This window comes from Coturnix japonica, chromosome 10 (assembly GCF_054131305.1).
Source record: "Coturnix japonica strain WE chromosome 10, WE-NBRP24, whole genome shotgun sequence".
NCBI lineage: Eukaryota > Metazoa > Chordata > Aves > Galliformes > Phasianidae > Coturnix > Coturnix japonica.
In genome coordinates, this window is record NC_140672.1 from 1,092,100 (window position 1) to 1,110,743 (window position 18,644).

At 61.1% G+C, this 18,644-nt stretch overlaps 4 protein-coding genes across 7 annotated transcripts; 2 read left to right on the forward strand and 2 right to left on the reverse strand.

Moving 5' to 3' along the window:
* Positions 1–95: 95 nt before the first annotated feature.
* DDX56 (DEAD-box helicase 56) lies at positions 96–6,012 on the reverse strand. 4 transcript variants are annotated; one of them, XR_014932208.1, is made up of 14 exons: positions 5,944–6,012; positions 5,710–5,871; positions 4,592–4,746; positions 4,344–4,514; positions 3,395–3,485; positions 2,894–3,138; positions 2,561–2,689; positions 2,217–2,333; positions 1,455–1,614; positions 1,223–1,296; positions 1,051–1,140; positions 730–835; positions 521–618; positions 96–256 (listed from the first exon to the last, which is right to left on the reverse strand). XR_014932208.1 is itself a non-coding variant. In XM_085510087.1 (14 exons), the coding sequence occupies exons 1-14, from the start codon at positions 5,992–5,994 to the stop codon at positions 173–175; spliced, it is 1,668 nt and encodes a 555-aa protein (XP_085366213.1). In that variant the 5' UTR covers positions 5,995–6,012; the 3' UTR covers positions 96–172. The 4 variants fall into 4 exon arrangements, 2 of the variants coding, with proteins under 2 accessions (XP_085366213.1, XP_085366214.1); XR_014932207.1 differs by having other exon boundaries at positions 1,455–2,064; XM_085510087.1 differs by having other exon boundaries at positions 1,455–1,549.
* A 940-nt stretch (positions 6,013–6,952) lies between these two features.
* On the reverse strand, positions 6,953–10,781 carry TMED4 (transmembrane p24 trafficking protein 4). Its single transcript, XM_085510124.1, has 5 exons — positions 10,616–10,781; positions 8,587–8,687; positions 8,379–8,504; positions 8,152–8,298; positions 6,953–7,341 (listed from the first exon to the last, which is right to left on the reverse strand). The coding sequence occupies exons 1-5, from the start codon at positions 10,755–10,757 to the stop codon at positions 7,192–7,194; spliced, it is 666 nt and encodes a 221-aa protein (XP_085366250.1). The 5' UTR covers positions 10,758–10,781; the 3' UTR covers positions 6,953–7,191.
* A 64-nt stretch (positions 10,782–10,845) lies between these two features.
* LOC107323592 (interleukin-1 receptor antagonist protein-like) lies at positions 10,846–13,736 on the forward strand. The gene is made up of 5 exons (XM_085510794.1): positions 10,846–10,953; positions 11,315–11,679; positions 12,301–12,389; positions 12,481–12,605; positions 13,497–13,736. The coding sequence occupies exons 1-5, from the start codon at positions 10,846–10,848 to the stop codon at positions 13,704–13,706; spliced, it is 897 nt and encodes a 298-aa protein (XP_085366920.1). The 3' UTR covers positions 13,707–13,736.
* Positions 13,737–14,868: 1,132 nt separating this feature from the next.
* On the forward strand, positions 14,869–18,509 carry LOC146759103 (interleukin-36 receptor antagonist protein-like; the record flags this gene model as incomplete). The annotated part of the gene is made up of 4 exons (XM_085510795.1): positions 14,869–15,143; positions 16,106–16,257; positions 16,341–16,465; positions 18,270–18,509. Coding segments are annotated over 4 exons (777 nt in total), but the record flags the coding sequence as incomplete, so codon positions are not given.
* Positions 18,510–18,644: the final 135 nt, after the last annotated feature.

Sequence of the window (18,644 nt, forward strand, 5' to 3'; positions counted from 1 at the left end):
TCCCACGCATCAGCAGCTCCATCCCACCCCATGCGTCACCAACCCCCCCCCACATCTGCCACCGTGGCACCCAATGAACACAGCCCCCCCACAGCTGCTGCCCCACGGCGCCTTTATTGGGCTGCCCCATGGATGTGGGGCTCAGGGGGTCCCTGGGGGTCCCAGGGGGGGGTCAGGATGTTGGCGCTGCCTGGCGCTTCTTGCTGCGCTGCCGCCTGAATGTGAAGCTCCGCAGGGGGTTGGAGGCACGACGGGGCTGTGGGGGGGGAAATGGGGTGAGACCCCCCCAAAAAGGGGAGGGATGGGGGTCCATGAGGGGGGCTACTATTAGGGGGGGTATTATGGGGGTTATTATTAGGGGGTGTTATGGCGGGGTTATGATTGGGGTTATTATTATTATGGGGGTTGCTATTATGGGGGTTGTTATTATCATTATAGGGGTTATTATTATGATGGGGATTATTATGGGGGGGGTTATTGTTATTATGGGGGTTATGATGGGGGTTGTTATGGGGCTCACCCTGGGTCCAGCCTTGTTCCTGGCAGCTCCGTGGGGCAGCCGCAGCCGTCGGCGCTTCTTCGGCTCCGGTTTGGCAACACCGCGCAGCGTGGGGGGCACTATGGGACACAGTGGGGTGAGCTGAGCTCAGGGCAGCCCCCAGCCCCACAACCTGCCCCCCCAACCCCCCCCAGCCCCACAACCCGCCCCCCACTGCCCCATATCCATACCCAGGTATTCAGGCACATTGCGCAGATGGGGTTTGACGATGGCGGGGTGCAGCGGTTTGTCGTGGCGCAGCACGTGCAGGTCGCGGGGGTTGTCCTCAAAGTAAGTCTGGGGATGGAAGGGGGGGTCAGGGGGGGCAGCGACCCACAGCTGCCCCATATCACCCCATATTGCCCCATATCACCCCATATTGCCCCATATCACCCCATATTGCCCCATATCACCCCATATTGCTCCACAGCCGCCCCATATCACCCCATATTGCCCCACAGCCCCCCCACATCACCCTGCGTTGCCCCCCATCCCCCCCATCCTTTGGGCACCTTCAGCTTCTCGGAGTTGAGCAGCTCCTCTTTGATCTCCCGGAGCCGCGCTTCCTTCACTGCCTGCTTGGTGACGGAGCGCATGGCGTCCTGGGGGGGCACACACAGGGTCAGGGCTCCAGGATGGAGCAGTGCCCCCCCATCACCCATAACCAACCCCCCCCCATCTCACCCTGCAGCGATAGCGCAGCGCCTCGACCTCCTCCATGCAGAACTTGTAGGGCTGCAGCATGGACTCCCCGTTCTCTATGGGGGGACACACGTGGCTTTGGGGTCAGCTCCCACAGCCCCAGGGGTATAATGACACTGTGCCCCCCCCTATGAGGGGTTATAGTGACTCAGTGCCCCCCCAGCCCCCCCTATGAGGGGTTATAGTGACTCAGTGCCCCCCCAGCCCCCCTCACCTCCTGCCAGCACATCCTCAATCTGTGCCAGCTGCTCGCGCTCCTCGGGCAGCACAAAGGTCAGAGCTGTGCCGGGGTTGTCGGCTCGTGCTGTCCTGTATTGGGATGGGATGGGGATGGGATGGGTTAGGGGTGGTTGGGGTTGGGGTCAGGGATGGGGCTGGGGCTGGGGCTGGTTGGGGATAGGGTTAGATGGGGATGGGGTCAGGGCTGGGGTTGGAGATGGGTTGGCTGGGATCAGGGATGGGGTTGGGGATGGTATGGGGTTGGTGGGGGTCAGGGATGGGGTTGGTTGGGCTTGGGGATGGGATGGGTGTTGGTTAAGGACCATACAGGGTTGGCTGGAGTCAGGAATTGGATTGGGGATGGGGTTGGAAATGGGGATGGGATTGGAGTTGGTTGGAGTCAGGGATGGGAATGGAGATGAGGTTGGTTGGAGATGGGGATAGGGTTGGAGCTGGTTGGGGATAGTATGGGGTTGGTTGGGGTCAGGGATGAGGTTGGGGGTTAGTTGAGCTTGGGGATGGGATGGGGTGGGTTGGTTGGTTGGGGTTGGTTAAGGACCATACGAGGTTGGTTGGGGATGGGGTTAGGGATAGGGTTGGTTGGGCTTGGGGATAGAATGGGGTTGGTTGGTTAGGGATAGGGTTGGGGTTAAGGACCATATGGGGTTGGTTGGAGTCAGGGATGGGGTTGGGGTTGGTTGGGGCTGGGATGGGATGGGGTTGGTTGGGGCTGGGGTCTCCACTCCCCCCATCCCACCTCCCCACTCGATGGATGTACGACTCCACCGTTGTTGGCACGTCGAAGTTGATAACAGTGGCCACGTTCTGGAAGTCGATGCCCCGCGACACGCTGTACTCGGGGTCACCACCTTTACTGGGGGGGGAGAAAATGGGGTGTTGGGGGGGGAACAGCACAGGGACCACCATGGGGGGGACCCATATGGACCCCACGTGTCCCTGCCGCCCTGGTTGGTGACACTAATAGATCCTCAATGGCACCCTCAGCCCCTCAGTAGCACCCCCGGGTCCATGGTTGGTGCCACCCCCAGCCCCTCATTGCCCCCATGTTCCCTCATTGCCCCCCCTCATTGCCCCCCTCACCTCTCATTCCCCTTCCTCTTCTTGCGCTGCCGTGGCTCCACGTTGCTCCCTGTGTCCCCTGTCAGCTCCTCATCCGTGGCCACAATATAATCGTACAGTCCCCGATTGAACTGGGTGATGACGTGACACCTACAGGAACAAACCAACGCCCACCATGGCACCCATCACATCCCCCACCCCCCCATAACCCCCATCACATCCCCTGCCCCCCATAACCCCCATCACATCCCCCCCATAACCCACATAACCCCCATCATATCCCCCCCATCACATCCCCTGCCCCCCATAACCCCCATCACATCCCCCCCATAGCCCCCAGACCCCCATCCGTACCTGGACCTGGCGGGCAGCTCGGAGTTGAGGGCACATGCCGGGATCCCAAACTGCTCCAGGAAGAGTTTGAGCCGGTAACAGCGGCTGATGGAGCTGACGAACAGCAGCGCCCGGCCCCGCAGCAGCGCCAGCTTCAGCACGGCGTAAAGCAGCAGGAACTTGTCCTCCTCCAGCTCACAGCGAACAACCAGCTGCCGCAGCTGGGAGCTGCACGGCAAGCGCGGCTCCGGCGGCTGCACCGTCACCTGGGGGGGGTTGGAGGGTGTTATGGGGATGGGGACCCCCCAGGACCCACTTTATGCCCCCAGGACCCACTCTGTGCCCCCCAGGACCCACTTTGTGCCCCCCACAACCCACCCAGGACCCACTTTGTGCCCCCACGACCCACCCAGGACCCACTTTGTGCCCCCAGGACCCTCTTGGTGCCCCCCTGGACCCCCCCAGGGCCCATTTTGTGCCCCCAGGACCCACTTTGTGCCCCCCCAGCTTCAATCCACTCACCGGGTTGTGCAGCACCAGCTCCTTCAGGGCCTCCACGTCGGGGTTGAAGGTGGCCGACATCAGCAGCGCCTGGTAGATCTTGGGGAGGTGGCTTTGGGATGGGGGGGGGTTGGGGGTGTTGGTTCCTTTGGATCCCCCACCCCACAAAGCCGAACCCCCCATCACCACATCAAGGCCCCCCATACCCTCCCAAAGCCCCAAAGCCCACCCGTGCCACCCCCCAAACACAGCAGTGCCCCCCCCAACCCCAATCTGATCCACCCCCCCCACTACAGCAAGGCCCCCCCCACACCTTCCCAACACCCCCAAGCCCACCTGTACCCCCCCCCAACCCCAAGCTGAACCCCCCCCCAACCACATCAAGGCCCCCCATACCCTCCCAAAGCCCCAAAGCCCACCTGTACCCCTCCTCATTACAGCACTGGCCCCCAACCCCAATCTGATCCACCCCCCATCACCACAGCAAGGCCCCCCCAACCCTCACTGACCCCCCCCCCCCACATCAAGGCCCCCCATACCTTCCCAACACCCCCAAGCCCACCTGTACCGCCCCCCAACCACAGCAAGGCCCCCCCCAACCCCACCTGTACCCCCCCAACCCCAAACTGAACCCCCCACCACCACATCAAGACCCCTCATACCTTCCCAACACCCCCAATCCCAAGCTGAACCCCCCCCCAATCCCACCTGTGCCCCCCCCACCACATCAAGGCCCCCCCCTCACCTTCCCAACACCCCCAAGCCCACCTGTACCCCCCAACAAACATAGCAGTGCCCCCCCCCAACCCCAATCTGATCCACCACCCCCACCACATCAAGGCCCCCCTCACCTTCCCAAAGCCCCATAGCCCACCTGTACCCCCCCCATCCCTTACTGCCCCCCCCTCACCACATCAAGGCCCCCATACAACCCCAACACCCCATAGCCCACCTGTACCCCCCCCCTCACCACAGCAGCGCCTTGAGGTCGTCCCCGAACCCAAAGTCCAGCAGCAGATCGGCCTCATCCAGCACCAGCAGCTCCAGCGAGTCCCTGAGCACCAGGCTGTGTGCGTTGATGTGTGCCAGCACCCGGCCCGGCGTCCCCACCACCACGTCCGGCTTCTCCATCAGCACCGGCCTGTAAAACACCCCATAGAGGCTCCTATAGGGCCGGCCCCACACTTATGGGGCGGGAAAAGGACTCACCGCTCTCACTTCTGTGCTGCGAGGTCGCTGTGGGTGCAGACTTCGGCCACTCGAACCTGGCGGGCGCAGAACGAGGCCAGGAGCCGCAGGGTGTGAACGACCTGCAGGCCCAGCTCCTTGGATGGAACCAGAACCAGGGCACGAACCGACTGCGGCACCGGGACCTGGAGCCCAAATAACCAACGTCAGGGACATAGACACAAATACACACAGCAAACATGGACACATAGAGCTGAACTGGGTTGGGGGCTTATATAGCCACCCATAGACACTCAGCGACCCACAGCGCCCACCTCAGCCATCACCCCAACACACAGCCCCCACCCCAACCCTATAACCCCCACCCCACACTTAACCCCCCATAATACCCATCAACCCCATAATGTCCACCCTTTTCTATCACCCCATTATCCCAACCCAGAGCCCCCACCCCCAGCACCCAGAAGGCACACCCCCATAACCCCCAGCCCACACTTAATACCCCATAATACCCATTGACCCCATAACATCCACCCTCTTCTATCACCCCATTATCCCAACCCAAACCCCCCACCCCCACAACCTCACCCCAACCCAGACAGCCCCACATGACGCCCATCCCCGTAGCCTCATCCCAACCCAGAGCCCCCACCCCCCATAACCCCCAACCCCACCCCAACCCTATAACCCCCACCCCACATTTAACCCCCCATAATACCCATTAACCCCATAACATCCACCCTCTTCTACCGCCCCATTATCCCAACCCAACCCCCCCATCCCTACAACCACACCCCAACCCAGTTACCTCCCCATAACCCCCATCCCCACACCCCACAGCTGGGTCTAATCCTACCCAGACCCCCCCACTCAATACCCCACAATGTCTCTGTGCCCCATAACACCCATTACACCCCCATACCCCTCTGTTCCCACCCCACAGACCCTCCATGCCCCCTCAACCGCCCATAACCCCCCCCCAAACCCCATAACCCCCCCCCAAACCCCAGAACCCCCTTCCCAGACCCCATAACCCCCCCCCCCAGACCCCATAACCCCCCCCCAGACCCCATAATCCCCCCCCAGACCCCATAACCCCCTTCCCAGACCCCATAACCTCCCCCAGGCCCCATAACCCCCCCACTCACCGCCTTATCCCGTAGCAGCCGTTCTAACACCGGCAGTCCATAGGCCGCCGTTTTCCCGGACCCGGTCCTGGCCCGTGCCAGCAGATCGCGGCCTTCCATAGCCAGCGGGATGGCCTCGGCCTGGATGGCGGTGGGGGCGGCCCAGCCCAGCTCGGCCACGGCCTGTGGGACCAGAACGTTACGTGGGGGCTCCGTTACCGGGCGGACCGACCCCCCCCCCACCCCGGTCCGTACCCGCAGCAGCCGCGGGTCCAGCCCCATCTGCTCGAAGCTCGTGGCCGCCATCTTGTCTCGCCTACCACTGAGCACTTCCGGTCTGCGCGCCTAGAGCGGCAGCCAAACAGCGCCCGGCCAACAGCGCCCCCTGGCGGCGGGGAGGTGTGAGAGGAGGAATCATGGCGGCCCTTCCGCTGGGGGGGTCTGGGGTCGGCCCATGGGGGCGGATATGGGGGGTCTCCCCAGCAGTGTAATAGCCCCAAAATCCTCCAAATCCACCCCAAAATCCAACACCCCCCAACCAGCACCAAGTCCTGCAAAGCCAGCCCAAAATTCAACCAGCCCAAATAGCCCCAAATCCAACCCAAAAAACCCCAAATCCAACCCAAAAACGCCACCCCAAAACCATCTAATCCACCCCAAAAACCCCCAAATCCACCCCAAAAACCCCCAAATCCACCCCAAAAACCCCCAAATCCACCCCAAAAACCCCAAATCCACCCCAAAAACCCCCAAATCCACCCCAAAAACCCCCAAATCCACCCCAAAACCATCTAATCCACCCCACAACCACCCCAACCAATAACGCCTCTGACCACCTCAAAGTACCCCAAAACCACCCCAAAAACCCCCAAATCACCCCAAAACCGTCTCAATCACCCCAAAAAGCACCAAGAAACACCCCAAAAAACCCCAAAATCATCCCCAAAAACCCCTCAACCACCCCAAAATCACCCCAAAAAACCCAAAATCACCCCAAAAACTTCTCAACCACCCCAAAATCACCCCAAAAAACACCAACACCCCAAAACCACCCCAAAAACCCCAAAACCACCCCAAAACCATCCAAAAAACACCAAGAAACACCCCAAAACCACCCCAAAAAACCCCAAACCTCCCCAAAAACCTCTCAACCACCCCAAAATCACCCCAAAAAGCACCAAGAAACACCCCAAAAACCCCAAAACCACCCCAAACCACCCCAAAATCCAACACCCGACACCCCATAAATCAGCCATACACCCAATAGGGACCCACACCCTTTATTGATCCCAATCCAACCCCACATCGGGGCCGTGGTGGTGCCCCCTATTCACCCCATAATCATTATATGGGGTGAGACAGGACAGAGGTGGGTCCCCCCATTATGGGGCAGGGCTGTGGCGGTGCCCCCTATTCACCCCATAACTATTAGATGGGGCTGGACACAGGACAAAGGTGGGTCCCCCCATTATGGGGCAGCCCCCCCCCCCCATATTTTGGGGTCTAAACCAACTTCTTGGCCTCGAAGAAGCTTTTGAGGTGCCTCATCTGCCAGATCCCGGTGAGGATGAGGATGACGGTCTGTGCGATGGACCACCACAGCACGCGCTGGTTCGTGCTCTCACTCGTCATCCGGAACCGCTCCTCGCGGTACTGAGGGATGGAAATGGGGTTAAAAGGGGAGGAAATGGGGGTTATGGGGTGTGGGGGGGGGGCTATGGGGTCAAGGGGGGGCTGTGTGGTCTAGGGTGGGGTGTGGGGGGAGGGTAAGGGGTCTAAGGAGGGGGTTGTGTGGTCTGGGGGGAGTTATGGTGTATGGGGGAGGGTTATCAGGGGGAGGTTATGGGGTCTAGAGCAGGGCTATGGGGTCTGGAAGGGGGGTTATGGGGTCTGGAGGGGTTGTTATGGGGTCTGGAGGGGGTTATGGGGGAACTATGGGGTCTGGAGGGGAGGTTATGGGGTCTGCAGGAGGGTTATGGGGCCTGGGGGGGGGTTATGGGGTCTGGAGAAGGAAATATGGGATCTAGGCAGGGGCAATGGGGTCTGGAGGGGAGGGGGGGTTTATGGGGTCTGGAGGGGGGTTATGGGGTCTAGGAGGGGAGGTTTATGGGGTCTGGATGGGGGGTTATGGGGTCTAGGAGGGAGATTGTGGGGTGTGTGTGTGGGGGGTTATGGGGTCTAGGAAGGGGTTATGGGGTCTAAAGGAGAGTTATGAAGTCTAGGGAAATGGTTATGCAGCTCAGGATGGGTTATGGGGTCTGGAGGGGGGTTATGGGGGTTGGGATGGGTTATGGGGTCTGGGGGGGAGTGTTATGGGGTCTAGGAGGGGGATTATGGGGTCTAAAGGGGGGTTAGGGGGTCTAAAGGGATGGTTATGGAGTCTAGGGGGGTGGTTATGTGGGTCAGAAAGGGGTTATGGGGTCTGGGGGGGTCTATGTGGCACACAGTGTATGTGGTGCCCACCCGCTGGTAGTTCTGCTCCTTTTGGATCTGCTCCACCTGGTCCAGCAGTTGCCTGGCTCGCAGCTGCAGCTCGGTCAGCTTGTCCTTAGCTGCGATCTCGGGGTAGTTGTTGGTGTGTTCCCCCACCTGGATGTCCAGATGGACCCTCTGGGTGCAAACAGAACCATCAGCACCTCATTGTGCTGTGAGACCCCCCCCAAAGCCCACCCAGACCCCCCCATTCTTACCAGTTTGCCCCCAGCAAACAGAGCCATGCGGGTGGAGTTGGAGTGCAGGCAGATCTGGTGCTCCCCCGGGGTGTGGGAGGTGAAGGTGAAACGCCCCTCGGAGCCGTATTGCCTGGACAGCACCACCTGGGGGGGGACACGGCCTTTATAGCACCCCCAGCCCCCCCCCACCCCATAGCAGCCCCCCATGGCAGCCCCCCATGCCCACCTTGCCATCGGGGTCCTTCACTTCCACATGCATCCCCAGCCCCGGGGTGGAGGGCAGGAAGGACTCGGACTGTTTGTCCCACAGCTGGGTCCGGTAGTTCCCTGCGGGGCGGCGTGGTCAGAGCGGAACACGACAATCCCACCCCCCCTTTATCCCCCCACCCCCCCCATAGGCCCCTCCTGACCCCCCACCCCATAGACCCCATAGGCCCCATAGACCCCCATCCCAGGGTTCTCCCATTGCTTCCCCCTCCCTCTCCCCAAGCTCTGTGTGTCCCCTCCCATGGGGGTCTTGTATCAGCTCCAACATTGGGGGGGTCTTTCCCATGCCCCCACCCCACCCCCCATCCCCAGGGGTCTCACCCATTGCCCTCCCCAACACCCAGGGGTCTCTCCCCCTCCCCTCCTTCCCCCCAGGCCTCTCCCCCATTGCACACCCCATTGCCCCCCCCATTCTCTCCCATTGCCCCCTCAGCCCCCATGGCTTCTCATGGAGCCCCCCACCATTCCTGGGGGTCCCTCCCCATCCCCAGACCCCCCCCTTTTCCCCCACGTCCTCTCCCATTCCTTATCCCCATTCCCATGGCCCCCTCCATCTCCCATTGCCACCCTGTGCCCATAGGGCTGCCCCATTGCCCTCCCCACCCCCCAGGGGTCTCTCCCCATTTCCACCCCCATCTCTGGGGGTCTCACCCCCTCAGCCCCCAAAGTTTCTCCATATCCTCCCACTGTTCCCAGGGCTCTCCCCCATTGCCATCCCCAGTACTCTCTGCCCCCCCCCCCCCCCCCCAATCATTGGGGGTCTCCCCCATTGCCCCCCCAGCCCCCATTGGTGCTCTCCCCACCTCCCCCCCCCATCATCGGGGGTCTCCCCATTACCACCCCCATTGCTCGGTGCCCCCCCCATCACTGGGGGTCCCTCCCATTGCCCCCCCAGCCCCCACCCTTCCTCCCACTGGCTCCACCAGCCCCCAGGGCTTGTTCCCATTACCCCCCCGGGGGTCTCTCCCCACTCCCCCCCATTCCCTTTTACCCCAATCTCAATCATATCCCCATTCCCACTCCATTCCATACACACCCTCCCATTACCTCCCCATTACCGGTGGTCGCTGTGCTCTCCCCCATTACCTCCATTGAATCCCCCTTTTTCCCCCCCCATATTTAATTCTCCCCATTCCCCACACGGGGGGGGTCCTCCCCCATCCCATTTCCTCCCCCCCTACCACCCCCCATTATTCCTCCTCCATTTCCCCATCGATCCCCCAACCCTCCCCCCCCTTCCTTCATTGCCCTCAATGGGGTCTCTACCTCCCCCAAAGACCCCATTGCTATTGGGGTCCCCCCCATTCACATCATAGACCCCCCCCCCAGGCCTCCCCAACCCCCATTCCCCTCATAGACCCCCCCCACTCCCCCATCACCCCCTATGGGGATCTCTCCCTTTACCCCCCCCACAAAGGTCCCATTGCTATTGCGGTCCCCCCCCCCCAATTCACATCATAGACCCCCCCCCTCAGGCCTCCCCCCCTCTCCCCTCCCCCCATTGCCCCCTATGGGGTCTCTCCCTTTACTCCCACAAAGGCCCCATTGCTATTGGGGTCCCCCCCCCATTCAACTCATAGACCGCCCCCCCTTCCCCCATTGTCCCCTATGGGGTCTCTTTTTTTACCCCCCCCCCCCCCCCATTCACATCATAGACCCCCCCTCAGGCCTCACCCTCCCCCCTTTAGGCCCCCCTTCCCCCATTGCCCCCTATGGGGTCTCTGCCTTTACCCCCCCCCCCAAAGGCCCCATTGCTATTGGGGTCCCCCCCCCGAATCAACTCATAGACCCCCCCCCTTCCCTCATTGTCCCCTATGGGGTCTCTCCCTTTACCCCCCCCCCCCATTCACCTCATAGACCCCCCCCCCCCCCCCCTCAGGCCTCTCCCGTCCCCTCAGGCCCCACTAGGCCTCACTAGGCCGCACTAGGCCCCACTCCCCCCCCCCCAGGCCCCATCCCCCGCCGCTCCGCCCGCCGCCGCCCCGCACCGATGACCATGGTCTCATCCGGTATCTCCTCGATGAAGCACCGTTTCTCGGTCTCCCCGATGTGGAAATAAAGGCCCCGAGCCCCCGCCGCCATCAGCACCAACACGGACAAGGCCGCGCTCAGCGCGGAGCCGCCCGCCATGACACCCCGCCGCCCTCCCACTGCGCATGCGCATCAGATCGCCCGTTTATCACTACGCATGCGCCGCTCCGTTGGCTGCGCACTGCGCATGCGCGTCAAGCCGCCACTCACCGCAACACACGACGCGCTGGTCGCTGCTGCGCATGCGCCGTCAGCCATAGGAGCAGCCTCCAGGTGGCGCATCCCGCTGAGCGCTGCGCTCTGAACTGGGAGGCCGCGAGTTCGATCCTCGCTGCTTCCTCACCCTGCGGACGGACAGAGGGACACAGGGACACCCCATAGGGACACCCTATAGAGACACCCCATAGGGACACCACATAGGGACAGACACCCCATAGCGACACCCCATAGGGACAGGCACCCCATAGAGACACCCCATAGGGATGCCCCATAGACAGGCACCCCATAGAGACAGACACCCCATAGAGACATCCCATAGGGACACCTCATAGAGACAGACACCCCATAGAGACACCCCATAGGGACAGGCACCCCATAGAGACACCCCATAGGGATGCCCCATAGACAGGCACCCCATAGAGACAGACACCCCATAGGGACACCCCATAGGGACACCTCATAGAGACAGACACCCCATAGGCACACCCCATAGACAGACACCCCATAGGGTGATGGCTGCACGGGGGCGGGTCGTGCAGTTGGTGTGTGTGGCAACACCGGGTCCTTCCTTCCTCCCTCCCTCATCCTTCCCCATCCCGCAGGGCGGGGGCCGCTGTTGGGGCATCTCATGGGTGGGGAGCTGGGGGCACCGGGGGGGATGGGAATTGGGGGGGGGGGATATAAAGGGCCCCCCAACCCATGGGGTCACAGAGCTCAATGTCGCCCTTTTCCTCCTGGTAGAGGCCGCAGGGTCGGGGCCGTCCTGCAGCACAGCAATGCACAGCAAGGTGTTCAAGTACCGGTAAATGGGGACTGGGGGGTGGCTATGGGGTGTCTGTCCCTATGGGGTGTCTGTCCCTATGGGGTGTCTGTCTCTATGGGGTGTCCCTATGGGGTGTCTGTCCCTATGGGGTATCTGTCCCTATGGGGTGTCTGTCCCTTTGGGGTGTCTGTCCCTATGGGGTGTCTATCTCTATGGGGTCCCTATGGGGTGTCTCTATAGGGTGTCCCTATGGGGTGTCTGTCTCTAAGGGGTGTCTCTATAGGGTGTCCATCTCTATAGGCTGTCCCTATGGGGTGTCTCTATGGGGTGCCTGTCCCTATGGGGTGTCTATCTCTATGGGGTCTCTATGGGGTGTCCCTATGGGGTGTCTCTATAGGGTGCCTGTCCCTATGGGGTGCCTGTCCCTATAGGGTGTCTGTCCCTATGGGGTGTCTGTCCCTATGGGGTCTCTATGGGGCGTCTCTATGGGGTGCCCCTATGGGGTGTCTGTCCCTATGGGGTGTCTGTCTCTACAGGGTCCCTATGAGGTGTCCCTATGGGGTGTCCCTATGTGGTGTCTGTCCCTATGGCGTGTCTATCTCTATGGGGTCTCTATGGGGTCCCTCTGTGTTGTCCCCGTGTCCGTGTGTCCGCCCGCAGGCTGTGGGACATGAACCAGCAGTGTCTGTACCTGTGCGATGACCAGCTGGTGGCCGGGCACCTACAAGGAGCCAACGCTGCGCTGGAGGGTGAGCGGCCCCTTTAAGAGACACGCGGTGGGGGGGGGGCTGACATTGTGTGTGTCCCCCCCCCCATTTCCCCCTATATTTCCCCCCATAGAGAAGGTGTTCTGGGTCCCCAACCGCTTCTTCAAGCCCGAGCTGCAGCCCGTCATTATGGGCATCAGGGACGGGACCCGCTGCCTGGCCTGTCCCACTGCCCCACAGCCCACACTGCGCCTCCAGGTGGGGACGGGGGGGGCGGGGGGGGGGATAATGGGGGTAATGTGGGGATGGGGACAATATGGGGACACTATAAGGATGGGGACACTATGGGGACGCTATGGGGATGGGGACACTATGGAGATGGGGGACACTATGGGGACACTATAAGGATGGGGACACTATAAAGATGCTATGGGGATGGGGACACTATGGGGACCCTATAAGGATGGGGACACTATGGGGATGCTATGGGGATGGGGATGCTATGGGGACACTATAAGGATGGGGATGCTATGGGGGTAGGGATGCTATGGGGGCCAGGATGGGGACACTATGGGGATGGGGGACACTATGGGGACACTATAAGGATGGGAACACTATGGGGACACTATGGGGATGCTGTGGGGATGGGGACACTATGAGAATGGGGGACACTATGGGGACACTATAAGGATGGGAACACTATGGGGACACTATGGGGATGCTGTGGGGATGGTATGGGGATGGGGATGCTATGAGGATGGGGACACTATGGGGGATGCAATGGGGATGGGGACGCTATGGGGACACTATGGGGGATGCTGTGGGGATGGGGATGTTATGGGGATACTATGGGGATGAGGGCGCTATGGGGATACTATGGGGACCCTATAAGGATGGGGACACTATGGGGATGCCATGGGGATGGGGATGCTATGAGGATGCTATAGGGGTGCTATGGGGATGGGGATGCCATGGGGATGGGGATGCTATGGAGATGCTATAGGGGTGCTAAGGGGATGGGGACATTATGGGGATGGGGCACAAAGGGATCCCAGCTATGGGGCCATGGCAGTGCAGGGCTGATGAGGTCCCCCCCATATCCCCCCCCATATCCCATCCATCCCCCCATATCCCCCCATATCCCCATAGGACGCCGTTATCACGGAGCTGCCCGGTACCGGTCCATCCTCGCTCCCGTTCACGTGGTTCCGCTCGTACCGGGCCGGGCTGTGGCGCTTTGAATCGGCCGCCAACCGCGGCTGGTTCCTGTGCACGTCGTCCTGCGCCCACCAACCCGTGGGGCTGTGGCGCTGCCCGGACCCCTCCCACGTCCTGGATTTCTATTTCCAGCTGTGCTGAGCTCCCTGTGCAATAAACCCCATCAAGGACCTCGTTGCCCCATAGCGAGTTGATGTGGGTGGTGGGGCTGCCCCATAGGGAGTTACCGTGGGTGGTGGGGCTGCCCCATAGGGAGTTACCGTGGGTGGTGGGGCTGCCCCACAGCTGATGGGCACAGCCCCATTCCTGTATCCCATCCGGCACACCCGGTGTGGGGAATGGGGGGGGGTTTCCCAAATAATGGGGTGGGGACAGGGGGGTTGTGGTGGTGGATGATGGAGGGGGGGTGGCTTACAATGCTATGGGGATGGGGGGGTTATGGGGTGATGGGGATGGGGGGGGATGGGGGGATATGGGGTGTCAAGGATGGGGGGGCATGGGGGGTTATGGAGTGATGGGGATGGGGGGGAATGGGGTTGGGGGGGGGGGCATGAGGGGGTGGGTATGGGGGGATGGGAGGGGGTATGGGGTGATGGGGTTGGGGGGCTATGGGGGGATAGGGGGGATATGGGGTGTCAAGGATGGGGGGGGTATGGGGGGTTATGGAGTGATGGGGATGGGGTTGGTATGGGGTGATGGGGGTATGTAGGGATGGGGGGATATGGAGTGATGAAGGGGATTAGGGGGGATATGGGGTAAAGGGAATGGGGGGATATGGAGTGATGGGGGGGATATGGGGTGAAGGGGATGGGGGGGTATGGGGGAGTATGGGGTATAGGGATATGGGGACATGGAGACAAGGAATATAGGGACATGGGGCAGGGGATATAGGGACATGGGGACAGGGGATGTGGAGCTATGGGGTGGGCTCAGAGGGCTGTAGGGATGCGACACACAGTGGGTACTGGATCAGGCTATGGGGGCACGGGACAATGTGGGGTTATGGGGACAGAGGAGCATCCTGGGGGCATTGAGGCCCCGCCTATGGGGCACAGCACACAGCACACGCTATGGGGCAGGGCCCACAGGCAGGTGGGGACATGTATTTCGCCACCACCCCACATCCTGTCACCTCCAGCACCGCCCAGACGCTTCGTTTTGCCCCATCCAGCCGGGGCGGGTCCGTCCCTGTGCCCCATAAGAGCCACAAACAGGGGCAGGACTCAGAGCCACCCATCGCGTTGGGGATGAGCAGGGACGGAGCCTGAGCCACGTTCGGGTTGTTCACTCTGGAACCTACTGACAAGCAGCCGGCAGCCATGTCCTTCATGCACAGAGCAGCAGGGAGGTGAGCGGTGGGGCTGGATTTGTCCTTGTCACCTCTCGTGTCTTGGCAGCCGCCCTCAGCCCCGTCTCGCCCCATAGGGGCTGTGGGGCGCGTCCTGTGGGGCAGCACCAGGGATGGCAGCACCAGGAGCTGGGGGTGGAGATGGAGGCGGCAGCCGGGGATGGAGACCCAGAGGAGTCAGTTGTGGACCCCGACATGGTGGCTTTGTTCGATGACTTCCTGGGGAGAGGTAGAGATGGAGCATGGGGGGCAGCAGCCCCACGGCCCCTAAGAGCTCCATCCCCTTGTCCCCATGGCCCTGCCCCCATAGACCCCAAAGAACCCCATCCCCATGTCCCCAGGGTCCCCTATGAGCCCCATCCCCACGTCCCCTGTCTCCAGGGTTTTCTTAGAGCTCCGTCCCCATGTCCCCTTGTCCCCATGTCCCCCTGTCCCCATAGACCCCAAAGAGCCCCATCCCTTTATCCCACCACCCCCATGGTCCCCTGTGAGCCCCATGTCCCCATGGCCCCCCAAGAGCCCCATCCCCATGTCCCCTTGTCCCCATAGACCCCCAATACCCCCACCCCCATGGTCCCCTATGAGCCCCATATCCCCATAGACCCCCAAGACCCCCATCCCCATGTCCCACCACCCCCATGGTCCCCTGTGAGCCCCATGTCCCCATAGACCCCCATAGACCCCCATCCCCATGTCCTCATGTCCCCTGTCCCCATAGACCCCAAAGAGCCCCATCCCCATGTCCCCATGGTCCCCTATGAGCCCCTTCCCCATGTCCCCTGTCTCCAAGGTTCTCCTAAAGCTCTGTCCCCATGTCTCCTTGTCCCCATAGACCCCAAAGAGCCCCATCCCCATGTCCCCATGCCCCACCACCCCCATGGTCCCCTGTGAGCCCCATGTCCCCATAGACCCCCACAGACCCCCATCCTCATGTCCCCTGTCCCCATAGACCCCAAAGAACTCCATCCCCATGTCCCCTTGTCCCCATGTCCCTCTGTCCCCATAAACCCCAAAGACCCCCATCTCCATGTCCCATGTCCCACCACCCCCATGGTCCCCTGAGAGCCCCATGTCCCCATAGACCCCCATAGACCCCCATCCCCATGTCCCCCATCCCCATAGACCCCAAAGAGCCCCATCCCCATGTCCCCCCCCAGCCCCCCATCTCCCACCCCACACCGTTTGTCCCCCCACCCGCAGTGGATGAGTTCACCTCCCCATCGATGGCCCCGAGGGCTGAGCCGTTCCACTATGTGCTGAGGGACACGGAGCACAAGGGGCTGTGCCTGCGGGACGGGCACCTGGTGGCTGCCAACCTGCAGGGAGCCAACAGCCAGCAGGAGGGTGAGTGATGGAAAGGGAGGGGTGTCACCAGCCCCACGGCTGCCCCATGGCTGCCCCACACATCCAGCCCCATCTCCCCATAGAGCCCATCAGCGTGGTGCCCAACCGGCACCTGGAGCGTCAGCGCTGCCCCCTGTTTGTGGGGGTCAATGGGGGGAAAAAGGCGCTGAGCTGTGGGACCGGACCTGAGCCACGACTGCAGCTGGAGGTGAGGAATAGGGGGGGATATGGGGGGGGGATTGAGGGGGGGTGTCACAAGGTGGGGATCCCATGGGGGGGACACCCCATAGTGGGACACCCCATGGGGGGTACAATATGGCTGTCACAAGGTGGGCATCCCATAGTGGACATCCCATGGTGGGACACCCTAAAGGGGGCATCCTATAGTGGGACACTCCAAGGTGGGCATCCTATGGTGGGACACCCCATGGGCATCCTCTGGTTGACCTAAGGTGGGCATCCCATAGTGGGCATCCCATAGTGGGACACTCCAATGTGGGCATCCCATGGGGTCCATCCCATAGTGGGATACCCCATGATGGGGCACCCTATGGTTGTCCCAAGGTGGGCATCCCATGGGGTCCATCCCATAGTGGGATACCCCAATGTGGGCACCCTATGGGGGGCATCCATGGGGCGATGTCCCTTTGAGGTTGGGCTTTATGGGGTGGTGTCCCCTGGAGGTTGTGCTCTATGGGGTTGAGCTCTATGAGGTTGAGCTCTATGGGTTGTGATCTATGGAGCTGTGCTCTATGTGGTTCTTCTCTATGGGGCTGAACTCTATGGGGTTGTTCTCTATGGGACCGTTCTCTATGTGTTGTTCCCTATGGGGCTGATCTCTATGGGGCCGTTCTCTATGGGGCTGTGCCCTATGGGGTTGAGCTCTATGGGTTGTTCTCTATGGGGTTGTTCTCTGTGGGGCTGCTGTCTATGGAGCTGATCTCTATAGGGTTGAGCTCTATGGGGCTGCTCTCTGTGGGTTGTTCTCTATGGGGCTGAGCTCTATGGGGTCGTTCTTTATGGGGCTGTGCTCTATGTGGTTATTCTCTACAGGGCCGTTCTCTATGGGGTTGTGCTCTATGTGGTTCTTCTCTATGGGGCTGCTCTCTATGGGTTGTTCTCTATAGGGTTCTTCTCTATGGGTCTGTGCTCTATAGGGCCGTTCTCTATGTGGTTATTCTCTATGGGGTTATTCTCTATGGGGCCGTTCTCTATAGGGCTGATCTCTATGGGGCTGTGCTCTTTGTGGTTATTCTCTATGTGATGTTTCCTATGGGGTTGCTCTCTATGGGGCCGTTCTCTATGGGGCTGTGCTCTATGGGGCTGTTCTCTATGGGGCTGTGTTCTATGGGGTTGTTCTCTATGTGTTGTTCCCTATGGGATTATTCTCTATAGGGCTGTTCTCTATGGAGTTATTCTCTATGGGGTTATTCTCTATGGGGCCGTTCTCTATAGGGCTGATCTCTATGGGGCTGATCTCTATGGGGCTGATCTCTATGGGGCTGATCTCTATGGGGCTGATCTCTATGGGGTTGTTCTCTATGGGGCTGTGCTCTATGGGGCCGATCTCTATGGGGCTGTGCTCTATGGGGTTGTTCTCTATAGGGTTGTTCTCTATGGGGCTGTGCTCTATGGGGTTGTTCTCTATAGGGCTGATCTCTATGGGGCTGATCTCTATGGGGCTGTGCTCTATGGGGTTGTTCTCTATGGGGCTGTGCTCTATGGGGCCGTTCTCTATAGGGCTGATCTCTATGGGGCTGTGCTCTATGGGGTTGTTCTCTATAGGGTTGTTCTCTATGGGGCTGTGCTCTTTGTGGTTATTCTCTATGTGATGTTTCCTATGGGGCTGCTCTCTATGGGGCCGTTCTCTATGGGGTTATTCTCTATAGGGCTGCTTTCTATGGGGCTGTTCCCTATGGGGCTGCTCTCTATAGGGCAGTGCCCTGTGTACTATTCCCTATGTGTTATTCTCTATGTAACTGTTCCCTGTATCCGCTCCTTGTCCCCCCCAGGACACCCACCTCTTGTCCCTGTTCTCCTCCCCGGACTCCTCCGTCCCGTTCACGTTCTTTAAGTCTTTCTCCGGTTCCACTCACTCGTTCGAGGCCGCCGCGTTCCCGGGTCGGTTCCTGTGCACGGTCCCACAGCCGGACCGGGAGCTGGGCCTGGCACCGAGGGCCGCCCCGGGCTCCATCACCTCGTTCTACATGCGGCGACACCGGGCCCCAGAGCAATAAAGGCCGTTCCCGTTATACGTCTCTATGGTTACACGGGCCCGTCTAGGCCTTCCGGTCCGCCCGTCTAGGCCTTCCGGTCCGCCCGTCTAGGCCTTCCGGTCCGCCCTTCTAGGCCTTCCGGTCCGTCCGCCGCCCACAGCGGAAGTGCAG